The sequence below is a fragment of the Trichomycterus rosablanca genome, chromosome 11, assembly GCF_030014385.1.
Source record: "Trichomycterus rosablanca isolate fTriRos1 chromosome 11, fTriRos1.hap1, whole genome shotgun sequence".
NCBI classification, from domain to species: Eukaryota; Metazoa; Chordata; class Actinopteri; order Siluriformes; family Trichomycteridae; genus Trichomycterus; species Trichomycterus rosablanca.
In genome coordinates this window covers 3,982,976-4,000,226 of record NC_085998.1, presented here as the reverse complement: position 1 = coordinate 4,000,226, position 17,251 = coordinate 3,982,976, and the positions used below count along the sequence as shown (strand labels likewise).

The 17,251-nt window shown below is 43.3% G+C and overlaps 1 protein-coding gene across 1 annotated transcript; it reads left to right on the top strand.

The window, feature by feature from the left end:
* The first annotated feature begins 9,754 nt into the window (after positions 1–9,754).
* On the top strand, positions 9,755–16,903 carry pygo1 (pygopus family PHD finger 1). Its single transcript, XM_063004852.1, has 3 exons — positions 9,755–9,803; positions 12,264–12,349; positions 15,739–16,903. Exons 1-3 carry the CDS (start codon positions 9,755–9,757, stop codon positions 16,813–16,815), a joined length of 1,212 nt encoding a protein of 403 aa, XP_062860922.1. The 3' UTR covers positions 16,816–16,903.
* The last annotated feature ends 348 nt before the right edge of the window (positions 16,904–17,251 follow it).

The following is a 17,251-nucleotide window of genomic DNA, read 5'->3' as shown; positions in this document are numbered from 1 at the left end:
TAAGCCGTCGTTTATAACTGACCACGGAATGCCAGATCTGGTCCGGATCTCTGGAACTACAAGGCTTATGGTCAGTTTGGCGACGTTCTGACCCACTGTGAATGTTTACTTAAGACTGTCCGACAATGTGAAGTGTAATATTGTGACGTGTGTGAGCGCATCACTGGAAACGATCGTCAATAATGTGAATCAGGCTAACAGTGAGGCTAATTCCCCTCAACCATCCGTCATTATTCATATTTATCTAAACAAATCGTTTAAGCAAACATTCCAACTCAGGTAACAATGCTTATCGCTGGCACTTTCTGCCAAAAATGCTAATATGCTAACAGTAATTGAAGGCTAATCTTTCTCCTACGTCATCGTTATGCACAAAAACATTTTGGGTAACTTAAAGGACTGGTTGTAGCCTGTTAGCACTAGCGCGCTATTATGTGTACTCTGTCGATCACTGTAGAATTAGTATGATCGGCTAATACTGTTCAGTCCGAGTTGTTAGTGTTTTCAGCGGCCGTGCAAGCTAATTCGGCTGACGCTGGATGAAAATCGAAGGCTTGTATTAATCATCAGAAACGTCTGTAACCTGGTGTGACTGGCGCCTTAACCAGCTAAACAGGGGTTCTTAGCCTGTAGCGAGACATCGTGGTGCGGCCTGCGCTTCTCTATTACCGTACGCTAATATGTTAGCTTTGAGTGAGACTGTGCTGTGGCTCGTCTGATAGGTTAAGAACCGACGATTTAAAGGAATAATCTGATCAGATCTGCTTTAAATGCTAACCTAATGCCAGCGTGTTGTGCTGGGTTGGTTCAGTATATATTTAATAGCTACTTCTATGGAAATGATCTGACGGGGCTTCCCAATAGCATGACAAATACTTCCTCATAGCAATAACGCTAGCGTAGTGTGTATGTTCGTACGTTTGTATGTTTGTATGTCTTTTGTCCGTCCGTGTGTGTGTGTGTGTGTGTTTATTGTTATTTTCAGTCCTGAAGTGGGATTGTAAGGGCCGTTTTATCTTCTACCTCCACTTTATTTTTACACACTTCTCAGGTTTGTCGTTTTCTGTCCCGTGGCCCTTACAGTCCCCGTCTTAAACTACCTCGTTTTAAGCTTTTGTTTGTTTGTTTATTAGTGTTACGATTGTACTTGACTCAGGGATTCAAGGTTTGGTTGGTTTATAAAGCCGCGCCTGTGTGTGAATGGACGCGGTTCGATTGACAGGGTACCTGAATGTGTGTACAGCAGTTTCTTTCCTTTTAGTTGAAATTCCAGGACTTGTGGAGTCCTTGAACGTGGAAGTTCTTCACTTTTCGTCTTTGTTTAACAACTTTAAAGGAATCGCGGTTTGAAAATGCTAACGATTCGTTTAATTCGTTCGTTTGGTTTCGGCATTTCGGCCTGTGCGTGATTCCTTTAGAGGCTTTATTTTATCAAACGATGGCCTTACGATGGAGACGTCGAGACGTCAGAAAAGAGATTAGTCGTGCTGAAGCGTGATGAATGTTGAAATGCAAAAAGAAAACCTGAATTATTTAATGAACCTTTTACCTCAGCGTTTTCTTGGCGTGTTTGTACTACTGTACGGATTTCTTTTTTAATGGAATATAGTTGATACTCATATTGTAGGTTTAGGAATGTAAGATTAGCACTTGTCGTTTTATTTGCTTTTGTAGATTTTTAGTAGATTGAGCTCGTGCAACGGTGACAGACGCCATCATGCTAAGATCTGTTTGCTATTTTTCTTTGACGTTTTTGATCGTATTACGCCGGTCGCTGGGATGAAACGATGATGACAATGATTTTCTTTTAACAGACCGAATACGGCATCCCGGCGATAGGCGCGAGACGCCGCTTTACCGTTAGACAGAACGAATCTGCACATACAAAAATAGATTGAGTGCATCCCAATCACAGCAAAATTAAAGTACAATTAAAATGAAGATCAGCAGGTCCAAATTATATGAATATGTTTAGGAGAAGTACGTCACTCTTACTGAAATTGGACAAATTGGGATCAGTACTGTCAGTCGTATTTACGTTGTAATAAATAAAATGAGTATCACTCACTCGCTCACTTTCTTAACCGCTTATCCGATCAGGGTCGCGGTAGGGTGCTGGAGCCAGTCCATCTCAGAGCAGACGCACACACACACATACACACTCATACATACACCCATTCACCCATAGTGCAATTCAGTGTCTCCAATTAACCTGACTGAATGTCTTTGGACTGTGGGAGGAAACCGGAGCTCCCGGAGGAAACCCACGCAGACACGGGAGAACATGCAAACTCCACACAGAAAGGACCCGGACCGTCCCGTCTGGGGATCGAACCCAGGACCTTCTTGCTGTGAGGCGACAGTGCTACCCACTGAGGAAATGAGTGTCAGTACATTCCAATCATACAGAATTTGGAAAAATTTATATCAGTACATATTATGGGCAGTGGTAGCCTTGTCAGAGCTTTAGGTTATCAGTCGAAAGGTTGTAGGTCTGAATCCTGGCTCTGCCATGCAGCCACTGTTGGACCCTTGAGCAAAGCCCTTAAACCTCTCAATTATATTTTCATTTTCAGCATTTAGCAGATGCTTTTATCCAAAGCGACTTTCAGTCTAAGCAATTGAGAGTTAAGAGCCTTGTTCAAGGGCCCAACAGTGGCAACCTGGCAGTGGTGGGGTTTGAACCAGTGACTTTCTGCTTACTAGTCCAGTACCTTAACCGTCTGGCTACAACTGCTCACAACCTCTCGGCTCCAGGGTGGCATCAGCACAAGATTATTTTAACTCTTAATTCTGCAACTTGATGGACTGCTGGGCACAAATCTTATTTATTCTAATCAAGCAATACAATAAACCCTAAAAACAGCCCTATGAAAGCCTTACATCGATCTGTAGATCCACTGAGCAAATATGAGCTAGTGGTGATGCCACATGATCCTAACTGTGATTGGCTTACAAAATTTACATGCAAAAATCTGACTTCAGAAAGTACCTCAGCTTTAAGTTCATAACACAAGTCCAGTCTGCCGTTAAACAAATCTTTATTATATCTATACGTTTACTATGTATAACATTAGACTCCAGACGATCTAAACGCAGTTCGTTCTGTCTAACCGTAAAGCCGAGGTCTCAGACGCTCCTCTGTCCTTGTGCCTCCGTATCCGTACAGTGACCAAAGAGTTGAGATGCGGGTAATCTCAGTGCTCCTGTGGTGCGGGCGCTGCGTTCTCCGCGATACAAATCAACCGCTTTCTGGATTTCATGCTTAATACGGTGCATTTAGCTCACGTCAGAACTGCAGTACTTACAGCGCGACTCTGAGATCCAAATCAGGGCTGTTTCTTTAACACCAGGGGAGTCAAAACTTTATATAACAATTTATTTTAAATACACGACATCCATGTTAAATGTCATGGCCTGTAATTAGATATGTCAATATGTCATTTTGATCTGGTTAGATCATAGATTAGGTAGCTAATTCATGTTATGCTAGATCAGCAACCTTTTTTGCACCACGGACCGGTTTCACATAAGATATAATTTCACGGACCGGTGGGGGCAGGGGGATTTAACAATGCTGCTCACAAATGATGGAAAATGAGCTTTTTTGCTGCAATGAGACGCTGCTCCCACCTAGTGGTGATAGGAGACAATAACACCCAAAATGGAAGCAGTGAAAACAACCGGTCGCTGGGATGAAACGATGATGACAATGATTTTCTTTAAACAGACCAAATACGGCATCACGGTGATCGGTGAGAGCCGCCGCTTTACCCCAAGACAGAACGAATCAGGCTCAAATGGTGCCCAAATGGTAGATCAGTGGTCCCTAAGCGGTTTCATATAAGATATCATTACACAGACCGGGGGGAGAATTTAACAATGCTGCTTACAAATAATGGAAAATGAGCTTTTTTGCTGCAATGAGACGCTGCTCCCACCTAGTGGTGACAGGAGACAATAACACCATAAATGAAAGCAGTGAAAACTGCTCTTGTAGCGTCTCTAATTATTTACCCTTTCTGTGTGGTCCAGTAATAAATGACATGATAATAAATGATAATAAATGACCACTGCGCGGCCCGGTGGTTGGGGACCACTGTTCTAGACAGCTAGCTAAGCTTTAGGCTAAAAGAAAATTAAATAAGTAAAGTAACCACTAATAAATAAAGAAATAAATTCTAAAACTGTCACTGGAGACCAGCTGAAATCTATCAGTGATCTGGACTCACGTTAGCATTCTCTGTTCACCAGAAACTAGCTAACCGTACATCAACGTTACCGTAATTACCGCAATTGTGACGTGACATAAATGCACTATATTTATCAACCAGGCCGGTCACAGGCTCTCCCCAAAAAGATTAAAGCAACATAGATGTGTTTGTATTACTGTTAAAATTGTTTTTAAATACTGCTAACATAGCGCTATCTGTTTATTCCGTTGCTACTTTCCAAAGAATCATTCATATTTTTTTTAATAATTGAAAATACACTATATGGCCGAAAGTATTTGGACACCTGAACATGAGCTTGTTGGACGTCCCATTTCAGAAACTAATGCTATTACAACAGAGTGACGTCTGTGTGATCTTTTCAGCTAGAACGACAGCCGGTCTTCTGAGAAGCCTTCTCACAAGACTTTGAAGTACATCTGTGGGAATTTGTGCCCAAGAGCATTTGTATGGCCTTTTAAAGTCGATGTTCAGCGGTAAAACACGCTAGCACATCAGAACTGGGATTTTGAATACGTCGTATTGAATCTCGGCTCTGCCATCCATATGAGCCGGGCGGCTACATGAACAACGATTGGCTGACTCCTCATAACCGGTGCAATTGCGACCTCTGCTGGCTGATTGATGGCGCCTGCGCAGAGTTGGGGAATAATGTGGACAGGGTGTGGCTCTCCATGCACAAAGCTGATCCGCATATGAACTCGCCTTGTGCAGGTGAAAAGATGCAGTCGGTTACTGCGCACATGTCGCAGGGGGCGTGTGACAGTTCACTCTCCTCAATCAGGGCGGGGGTCAGTACCAGTAGAGATCCCTGATTGCGAGGAGGGTATATTGCTGCTCACGTGCCCTCCGGCACATGCGCAGTCCTAGCCTCGGTGGATTCTGCACAGGCACCTTGGTCTGCTAACCAGGATCCTTACAGTGTTTGAAGACCCCACCCACATAGTCTGGTCATCCCGCCCTAGCAGAAACGTGTCTGCTGCAGGCCCGCTAGATGGCACTAAGCCGACCGGTGGCATTGCCGAGTTTCGAACCGAGGAGTTCAGAATCTCAGCGCTGGTGTGCTAGCGGAATATCCCGCTGTGCCACCTGGGCGCCCGACCCCACCCACTTAGTTCGGTCATTTTCCCACCCAGCAGACTCAGGTGGCCAGTTTGTCTGCTGCAGGCACTGCCGATTGTGCCCGCTAGATGGCGCCCAGCCGACCGGTGGCAGAGCTGAAATCCGAAATGAGGAGTTCAGAACCTCGTCGCTGGTGTGCTAGCGGAACATCCCGGAATATACCTGTTGCTGTAAAGTTGGAAGCGTGTATTTCCTTTTATATCATTGATTGATTACACCTGTAAGCAACTGCTGTGGCTGAAACACATGAATTTAATAATAAGAAGGGGTGTCCCAATACTTTTGTCCATATAGATATATACAAAATAATATTATCCTGTTCAGTGTTAGCTGAACCGCAGATTGAAGTGTATCGTGACGTAATCAGAGCTGTGTGAGAAATACAAACGCGACGTTTTCTATGATGCCAAAATGTACAATCAGAGGAAGCTGAAGCGGCCGGTTCTGCGTGAACCAGAGCGACACAATCAGATTTGAACCCTTTTATTTTGAAGCAAACAGGCTTAGAAACCAAAGAATGTGGTCACCGTTGCACAGATGATCTGATAATCTACCTTCTGCATGTTTTATTATTGAAGCGAGATTTATTCTTCTGTTCGAGTGTTGATAAACGGGTGTTTGAGAATCAGAGCGTTACGCCACCGAGCTTTCGTCAATCCGTTCAACCGGATCAGAGATAACAGATTCATGGTTGACTGAGAAAATTCTATTTTATTAATAAACGCCTCGTTGTCCTGTTAGTTTTCTGGGAAACGGTGCGAATATTTGTTTTTATCTCGATATCTGTTGTTATTATGAAACTGTTCTTGGTTCCGCTGATCTGGAAGACGTGTTTTGTACGATATTTTTGTCTGTATTTTTATTTTTATGTCGTGTGTAATTCTCTGTGTCCTAATTCATGACGTTGACAGCTGAGCTCTGATACAGATGTGCTTTGCGAACCGACTCAGATACATTTTTTACTCATACACACATAAGGACACACCATAAAGCTACACAAATCAGCCGGGATGATATTTATTTATTTATAATATTATGTTTAAAGTGGCGCTACTACTACAGAATTTCCCACTTTTTTGACAGTTAGTAGTGATGGAGTCTCTTACCTACAATTATTTTATGTCAACACTAAATACATCACACATGTTGTTTTTAAATATACAGGTTTGTGAAATGATAGGAATTAATATGTAATTATTTAAGGTCAAAATTAATTAGATGCCGCTCAGGTGGCGCAGCGATAAAAACACACGCTGGAACCAGATTTGGAATCTTGAATACATCGTATCGAGCCCCAGCTCTGCCTGCCGGCTAGGCTGAGCAGCCACATGAACAACGATTGGCCTGTTGTTCAGATATGGGCGGGATTAAGCCGGATGGGGTCTCTCTCATAACTAATGCAATTACAATCTGCTGGCTGATTAATGGCGCCTGCACAGAGATGAGAAAAGAGTGCTCTCAGGGTGTGTCTCTCCGTACACAACGCTGATCTGCACTGCACTCGTCAAAGTGTAGGTGACAAGATGCATACGGCTGCTGCCCACGTGTCGAGGGGGGGGGGGCGTGGGTTAGCTTCGTTCTCCTCAATCGGAGCAGGGATCGGCACTGGTGGAGAGGAAGCATGACGCAGTCGGGCAATTGGACGTGCTGAAAGGGAGAAAAAGTGAGAAAATGCATAAAGAAAAATATATTTTATTTATATACGTTTTAGCTTTCTGATGATTTGTTTATGACAGCATTGTTAGCAGACCGGCTTGCTAACTGCATATGCACTAGCTTCACTAGCATATTCTGTAGCTGGTCACAGGTGTGCTAGCTCACAGCTAACCAGACTGGCTAATAAAGAAGCTAACATGTTTTAATACACTGTGAGGAAGATGGACGTGCACTTGTGTACCTGTGTCATAATTAAACAGTAATTTCAGACTTCCATAAACTTTTATTTCTTCTTAAACTAATCAGTTAGTCTCTCTTGAATAACATGTGTAGCATTGATTTTCATTATTTAGCTACATTAGCTTTGTTGCTCCAGTATAAAATCAGCTCGGTTTCATTAAGCAGGTGAGAGTTTTTCCACGAGGGGGAGCTGTTGCTACTGAACAGTTTCTATAATGTGTCTCTATACATATCCACTGCACGTGATTGGAGCTCAGCTGCTGTGGTGAATTACACATGCTCTGCATTTCAGATATTATGTTCTGTTGTTCTGTTTTGTTGTTTTGATAAGAGGACGAATGGCAGGGCTCGATTGTCTCCTGCGCTTCCTCCTGACACGTAGAGGTTGTGGACGGTTAGCTGGAGGTATTTTAGCTGGGGTTTATTTTGGAGCTATAAATAACAAAACTCAGGGCAGGTTCCAAATCTTCCCCTTTAAATCCACCAGAAATAAACTGTTCCACACCTTGAACATGAATGTACCTTGGTAATTATTATTTACTTGTCAGTGTTTTATCTGTTCTTTCTGTTACGTTTTAATGTTATTTTTTTCTTTCCTTTGAATACTCATATAGGATCAGAATGTAAAGATGTTCTAAAGTTTTCTCTATATTGTTAACAATTATGCCAAAAAGATTTTATAAGCAGGAACAAATAAAAGCCAAATAACTATTTTATGTCATAAAAGATTGTCACAATAAAAACTTCTAAAAATAAACTTGGATGTCTTTACTTTTTAAAAGGAATATAGTGCTTATAGTGAACTAATGGTAAGAAATACGTACCACGGATGCACTGAAATCTGAACCAGCTGTTTATGAAGGGCACGGATTTAAAATCTGAGAGAACGATTTACAAAACCTTAAGGACTGCTTTGCTAAGTTGAGGGTACAGTTTACAAATCAGTGGGTACAGTTTACAAATCTGTGGGCACAGTTTACAAATCTGTGGGTACAGTTTACAAATCCGTGGGTAAAGTACAAATCTGTGGGTACAGTTTACAAATCTGTGGGTACAGTTTACAAATCCGTGGGTAAAGTACAAATCTGTGGGTACAGTTTACAAATCTGTGGGCACAGTTTACAAATCTGTGGGTACAGTTTACAAATCCGTGGGTAAAGTACAAATCTGTGGGCACAGTTTACAAATCTGTGGGTACAGTTTACAAATCCGTGGGTAAAGTACAAATCTGTGGGTACAGTTTACAAATCTGTGGGTACAGTTTACAAATCAGTGGGTACAGTTTACAAATCTGTGGGTACAGTTTACAAATCCGTGGGTAAAGTACAAATCAGTGGGTACAGTTTATAAATATGTGGGTACAGTTTACAAATCAGTGGGTACAGTTTACAAATCTGTGGGTACAGTTTACAAATCCGTGGGTAAAGTACAAATCTGTGGGTACTGTTTATAAATATGTGGGTACACTTTACAAATCTGTGGGTACCGTTTATAAATATGTGGGTACAGTTTACAAATCCGTGACTACAGTTTATAAATATGTGGGTACAGTTTATAAATATGTGGGTACAGTTTACAAATCCGTGACTACAGTTTATAAATATGTGGGTACAGTTTATAAATATGTGGGTACAGTTTACAAATCCGTGACTACAGTTTACAAATCCGTGACTACAGTTTATAAATCTGTGGGTACAGTTTATAAATATGTGTGTACAGTTTTGCTAAATTGAGAGTACAGTTTATAAACGGAGAGTACAGATTACTAAACCGTGGGTTAAGATTAAGGCCTTAAGGCGCTCTGTAATGTATGAAAGTTAAATTCTGGACATTTAACATCAGTTATGAAGCCCACAAAACTGCAATAAGTCCCTAATGATAATGGAAGGGGTGCACTGGTGACATCATTCTTTATGCTTAACTTTTAACTTATTTGTGCAAGATGAATGATCTAAATAACTTTTATACAAATAAACAGCAACTGAATGATAATAAAATGTAAGTTTGTTAACTTTACTAGCTTATATTGGTGTAAAACATCGTGTTTTTGTACTGACAGAGTGAAAATGAATGAAAAGCAAATGTCGTGACGTCACAATCTGGAGTCCTGCACGGGCGCAGACTCTGAACATCAAAGGCGGCGATTCAGACAGGCTAACATGCTAAAAGTGAGAGGGGTGTCGGACTGTCCCGACACATCAATTTAATATCAAATCATCAATATGTGAGGCCTTTTCACACATCAGTGACACACAACCCAAAAGTTAAATACACAATAAAACAGATTTCGTCTCTTTATTCTGGATTAAGCGGCGTGATAAAAAGTTTTAATGCCGAATCCTCCCTAAAGTTTGACAGGAGTTGGAGGTTCCCATGTCACACACACGCAGCAGTGATTTGGCTGAAGAAGGCGACTCAGCCGCCACTTCAATCTTTTAAACGTCAGAATAAACCTCGTGTTTTTTTGGATCGTGTCGGCCGTCGGAGCGATGTAAGGTCCTGTAATGTCCACGGACCAGGATAAAGACTCGTTCTCGCTCAAAAGAACCAGAGGTAACTGCCATAACTCTCGCTATATTTAGCTAAGCGCTTTGCTGGCTGGGAGTCGATTCCGTATGAGTCGATTCTCCGATTCTGTGGTTGAGTATTCAGAATCGACTCCGATGCGCAGAGTCGATTCCACGTTTCGATAACGATGCGGTCCAAATTCGTGCACTAAATTAAATCAAATCATGGAATAAAAAGTTATGTATAACGTTATGTAGCAGTTTATTTATTTAATTTTAAACCTACCACATGGTTTGAACCTAATATTTAATTATTTATGTAAATCGACAAATTTTTGACAGTAATATTAATACTAATGCTGATCATATTTTGTGTATTATGTCAGAATTTTAATTAATATATGTATATATATATATATTTTTTTTTTTTCATGAACAGTGTCTGTATTTATAAGTTATGCGATGTACTTTTTGGATCACTTGTGAATCACTCTGTTGAGTCGGTTCCTAAAGCAGCGCCTCGAATCGAACTTATAGTTGGAATCGACTCCTTGATTCAGTAGAATTATCAAAATGAAAACGTGTGTGTTGGCATAAAGTTCATATCTCATGTTGAATTATATATTTTGCCTGGATTAAGACAAAGTCAGCAACACAATGAATGCTCTGTATTATGGAACACAAGCATTTAACAGGAAAGTAAATATTTGGTAGAAAAATACAGAAGTTAAAAGTTTACATTCACTTGCAAGGGACTTTTATGTCAGAAGTTTTTTAACTTCAGTGATTTCTGACTAACTTTTCAGTCCAAAAAACCTTCAAAGTTCCTTCAAAGTTTGTTGTGAGTTTGTCAAATTTCATCATACACCGATCAGCCATAACATTAAAACCACCTCCTTGTTTCTACACTCACTGTCCATTTAATCAGCTCCACTTACCACATAGAAGCACTTTGTAGTTCTACAATTACTGACTGTAGTCCATCTGTTTCTCTGCATGCTTTGTTGGACCCCCACAGGACCACCACAGAGCAGGTATTATTTAGGTGGTGGATGATTCTCAGCACTGCAGTGACACTGACATGGTGGTGGTGTGTTAGTGTGTGTTGTGCTGGTATGAGTGGATCAGACACAGCAGCGCTGCTGGAGTTTTTAAACACCTTTCTGTCACTGCTGGACTGAGAATCGTCCACCAACCAAAAATATCCAGCCAACAGCACCCCGTGGACAGCGTCCTGTGGCCACTGATGAAGGTCTAGAAGATGACCGACTCAAACAGCAGCAATAGATGAGCGATCGTCTCTGACTTTACGTCTACAAGGTGGACCAACTAGGTAGGAGTGTCTAATAGAGTGGACAGTGAGTGGACACGGCATTTAAAACTCCAGCAGCGCTGCTGTGTCACACCAGCACCATGTCAGTGTCACTGCAGTGCTGAGAATGATCCACCACCTAAATAATACCTGCTCTGTGGTGGTCCTGTGGGGGTCCTGACCATTGAAGAACAGCATGAAAGGGGGCTAACAAAGCATGCAGAGAAACAGATGGACAACAGTCAGTAATTGTAGAACTACAAAGTGCTTCTATATGGTAAGTGGAGCTGATAATATGGACAGTGAGTGTAGAAACAAGGAGAAAGAAAACTCGAACTGTCACCGTATGCTGAAAGGAAATTTGTCCCGAATGTTACACATAATCCAAAAACCATCAAAAACAAGTTGCCCTGACTTGAAGCTGGTGAAACCAAGGTGTCAGTGCCCACAGTCGAGCGATCTGTACATCACCATTCGACTGGTTGCTGTCATGCAAAAAAAAAAAAAGGACCCCCGGTCCGAAATTGTCCCCTTAAAGCTCGATGGAAGTTTGTTGCTTGACACATAAACAAATGAAATGAATCATGAATCATAACCTCTTTATCCTGGCTGGAGTCGTGGTGGGTCCAGTTCCACCGCAAAACACTGGCCATCAACCCCCTGCCCCTCCTTCCCCTTCAGAAATCGCCAATCATGTCTGTGGTCTGTGCAGATACCTGATGCAGAGGACTGATAGCTCCACTGAGATTCAAACCCAGATCTCAGCGGTGGTGGGGTGGCATAATAGACCGCTGCACCACCTGATCGCCCCTAGTGGTTATAATGATGACATTTATTATCTCAAAATGACCAAATCCAAAGTTCTGTTGGATGTTCAAGCAGTACTGATCTCAATTCTAGCAATAATATGTGGACCAACAAACCGGAAAAGCAACAAATTGGAATAAACTCCAATATCAAGAGACCAAGATCCAGGGTTCGAATCTCAGCTGTGCTATACAGACACGATTGGCTGTGACTGAGGGAGGGGGGATGTCCGAGTCCCCACGATGGATTGGCTTCCTCGACTGCGTGTGTTACTGCCTTGCGCCCAGCGATTCCAGGGAAACCAGACCCGCCACGACCCTGACCAGGGTGAAGCTGTGATTAAACATGAACATGGAATGAATCTGAGTTTTGAATCTGGGCTTGCAGGAGGAGATGGAGGTCTGGATGGATTAGGGGGGCCCGGCCTGCTTCATGGGAGCCCGGATAAAAAGAGGCGCAAGACGAATACGCAGGTAGGTCCAAAATAAAATCCAGTATCAACTGTGTGAGGGGTTTTTTTGTATTTCTAAAATGTTTCATTAATTAAATCTTAATCTTCTTGACTTTTTGGGAATGAGTGCTTTATTCACGAGCAAAACAACCAGACGTTTGTGGACGACCCTTAGTAACGAAGTTTTCAAAGAAGACAACTTGAATATAACACCCCATAGAAATGCCTTTTTTAACATTTTCTCCCCTAATTTAGTCGTATCTAATTCCCCTGGTTGCGTTACGCTTCACCTCTCCCGATACGACCCTCCACTGCTGACTGAGGAGCTTCGCAACTGACACACGCCCCCTCCGACACGTGTGCAGTACCGACTGCATCTATTCACCTGCACGAGGCGAGTTCATATGCGGACCAGCTTTGTGCACAGAGAGCCGCACCCTGATCAGCATTATTCCCCAACTCTGTGCAGGCGCCATCAATCAGCCAGCAGAGGTCGTAATTGCACCAGTTATGACAGGCGTGTCAAACTCATTTTCAGCATTATTGTGGCCCTCGAAGGGCCGATTGTAACGTATCCTGCTGTGATTGCAGTCTGTTGTTTTTCTTGGAGGCCGAATTCTGCATTTATATCGTCCTACTTTACCACAGACACGGCCTCATAACACAAGAGACGCACCGGTTTCTCTTCCTGAAGCACAAACTTGTTTTCACTTTCATTACATTTCTTCATTCTGCTGAATTTTCTTAATTATCATTTTAGAATCATGTGTAAATATGTGTAACATCATCTACTGGTGGGATGGGTCACTTTGCAGGTCACAAAATCAGCCTGCATTTTTAAAGATGCAGTTAATGTAGGATTTTACAGTGTATTTTAAGACAATTGTTCTGCCCTCACTAATAGTTTATCCCCCTTTCTCAGCTAGACAGACAGACAGACAGACAGACAGACAGACAGACAGACAGCTCCCTTCAGAATACAGTCGGTTTATTTGCTCCCCAGCTGTGTGATACACTGTGTGCACCAGAACAAAAAAAAAATACAAACAATAAAAACAATAAAGAACTTAATACAGTAAAAGCACACAGCTGTAGTCAAGTGTTACATCTGGTACAATATGAGATTTAACCAAACGTAAAATAGCGCTAACGAGTTAAAATTGTGTGTAAAGATACTAATTGCTATAGTAACAGTAACAACAGTATTTAATTACGGTAAATTTGTAACTAAAACGCTGTGATATACTCACTAAACATTTACTAACAACTGAGAATATAAACGCCACTACTTACAGACGATGCTTGGGTATTATACTGAAAGATAATTATTTATATTTATTATTATTGTTTACATTACTACCCGCGTTCTTTTGCCGTAAAAGTCACATGGCTTCTCAGCGAAGGTCAAAGTTAGTTGCCATGACTACGATGTCAACAGTTAAAGGCGCAGGAGTCCTATTAAATTATAAGCGCGTCTCTGTAACGACTCGAACCATCACAACAATCGTACAGTCGTTTAAGCTCTCGCGGGCCGGATCAAATGACGCGGCGTGCCGGATCTGGCCCGCGGGCCGTGAGTTTGACACCCCTGAGTTATGAGGTCCCTATCCAGCTTGTCCCATCCTTGAACATGGAACGGATGGCAGAGCTGAGATTCGATACGATGTATTCGAGATCCCAGTTCTGGTGTGCTAGCGTGTTTTACCGCTGCGCCACCTCTTTTTTACGTTTTAATTGGGATGTTTGTTTTATAAACAGTACTAAAAGGTTCTACCTGGTCGTTTTAGTCATTTACATCTGCTTATAAGGGACATTTATGACATCCAAAATGACCTACACTTGTGAGTGAATATGCAATTGAGGGTGAGAGGCCTTACTCAGGGGTCCAGCACCTTGTTAAGCTAACACTGCCCACAAACATGTTTTAAACGTGGGTGACGCATCTCTGACAGACACAGTGGTGGTCAGACATGGGTTTGTCCTATCTGCTGCTACATACGGCCTTCCCGGTCACTGGGCGGTGTATAAGTAGCATGTTGGAAGAAGCACGGGACAGCATACGGCCATCCTGTGGCCTGAAAGTAGCAAAGATTCATTTTCATTCATTATGGTCAGGGTCATAATAGGTCCGGATTTATTGGGAATCAATGGTTGCAAGGCAGAAACACCCTGGACAAGGTGCCAGGGGTCTGCCCCTGCCAGACATAGCCAGTCTCGTCTGTGTAGATGGCCAGCCAGCCGATATCATGCTGGAACCGGACAGACCTTTCCTAAACTGTTGCTGCAAAGCATATTATTTTCCTTATAGGATCAATTGTTGTAGCTGAAACATATGAATTTAAACCAGAGATGTTCACAAGTCACAAAATACGAGTCCGAGTCAAGTCACGAGTCAATATAATAAACACAGAACATATATTAGAAATGTGGTGTAGAAATAAAGAAATAATCTGTAAATTCAGATAAAAACAACAACAGGTTAGCGAGTGTATTTAGCTGTTTTACTTCGTGTCTTTACTTTCCTCCTCATTGTGTAAATAAATGTAATTTCCGTAACAAGAAGGTTCCAGTTAAAAGCTTCAACTGATACGTTTTGTTTTCATTACAGAACTAAAGCGCTCGATAAATCACGGCACAGCGGCCAAAATCCCAAACACAGCAAAAACCATCATAACCGCTGCTTACCTGAGCTTCTGTTCTTCCAGATGATATTAAATTTATAAGCGTGCGTCCCATTAGGAATAGAATCCGTTATTTTGTAAATGTGCTTATAATTAAAAACCTCCAAACTTTTCCCGGTTGTGAAGTAAAACAGGAAGTCGTTAGAAAGCCGATCGAGCGTTTCATTACCACGTCGTCTGTGTGACGCAAACCGAATAAATGCAGATAACAGCGTTTCTTACTAACAATTACAATCAGAAGCTCTGATTGGTTCAGAAAGCGTCTCTTCCAACCATTAGCGCCGATTCTGTAGGAGCGTTCCGTTCACCCCGGTCGTTCCTGTGAAGTGCACTACGTAGGGTACTCCACCATTTAAAGATTCCAATCCAAAGGTGACGATAATGTTCAAATGAAGTGAACTTCAGACTGAGTAGGGAGTAGGGAGCGACGCTTCATCACTACGCCGGAAGCTGGCTGGAACATTTACTCATTGTGTGCGTTTCACACGTAACTAATGTTAACACATGCTGACGCTAGGGACTCTTGTTGTTTACGAGTCATTTTTTGTAAGTCATGAGTCGAGTCTGAAGTCGCTGTGACATGTCTGATTTAAACTATATAAGTGGTGTCCCAATACTTTTGTCCATTCAGTGTAGTTACGAGAGCTGAATGTACTGTACATATACTGGGAGAACTGGATACAAGTCTTTGAACCCACTCTTCCACTTACTGATTTTTCTGTTTCTTTAGGCCCCCCTGATTGCGCCACTCTCTGAATATGCCCCTCCAGTTGACCCCAGCTCCGACCATCTGGTGGCCTCCAACCCGTTTGATGACGACTACGACTGCCCCCCAGCGTCTCTGAAACCTCTGCTCGGTTCCAACCCCTACTTCGGTCCGTCTCACCACCCGGTGTTCCGCGTCTATGGGCCACCTCAGATGGCGCCACACGTCCAGAACAGGATGCCCGCCCCTTACGGCTCCTCGTATCAGATACGGAACCGGCCGCCCCCGTTCGCGCAGAACCCGATGGGCCCCGTGGGTATGGGCTTCACCAGGGCACCTGGGTTCAACTACGGGCATCCTGAGAACCTCGTGTTTATTAATAACGGCATGTACCTCCCACAGGGACAGGCCTTCAGAGAGAATCGGGCTCCTCCGGCCGGCGTGAATCAGAACCACGGGTTTAGCCCGGATGGAATTGTGGGTATGAACCGCCTGGCCGTTGGGAAACCCAGCCCGAATCACATGAGCCCTGGACTGACTCAGCCGCCCGGCAACTTTGCCCAACCCACCACGCCCAAACGGGAGCGCTGCGAAATCTCCAATAAGAGCTCGCCGCCGCCCAGAAAGCAGAACCAGAGCGCGGAAGAGGGCGTGGCTCAGGACGCCGAGCTCAAGACGAAGAGCAAACTGAGCGCGGAAGGCGAGAAGATCAACGGTGCCCTCCACCCCAATTCAGAGCCACTCAAGAAATCGCCTCGACCCGCGGAAGACGCCAAACGCCAAAGCAAAAACGCCTCGGCTAACAACGGCAGCCGGAACCGGCGGAGCAGCTCCGCCCCCTCAGAGCCCGTGTACCCGTGCGGGATCTGCCAGGGCGAGGTGAACGACGACCAGGAGGCCATTCTGTGTGAAGCGTCGTGTCAAAAATGGTTCCACCGCGTTTGCACGGGCATGACGGAGACGGCGTACAACCTGCTGACGGCCGAGTCGGCTGCCGTGTGGGGCTGCGACGCCTGCATGGAGGAGAAGGATGGAACGCAGCTCCCTAAAACGAGGGAGACGCCCGGTCCCGCTACGGCAAACGGCGGGGGACAAACCTGAACCTTATTCGCTGAGCACTTTATTAGGAACGCCTATCAGGTACCTACATTTATTGATTATTTTATAAGCTACACCTTCCATACAGATGAACCTTGTTGGTATCTATTGCTCTGTACATGTTGTCACCCTGCAGCCATAACATTAAAACCACCTCCTTGTTTCTACACTCACTGTCCATTTTATCAGCTCCACTTACCATATAGAAGCACTTTGTAGCTCTACAATTACTGACTGTAGTCCATCTGTTTCTCTGCATGCTTTGTTACCCCCCTTTCACCCTGTTCTTCAGTGGTCAGGACCACCACAGGACCACCACAGAGCAGGTATTATTTAGGTGGTGGATCATTCTCAGCACTGCAGTGACACTGACATGGTGGTGGTGTGTTAGTGTGTGTGATCAGACACCGTGTCCACTCACTGTCCACTCTATTAGACA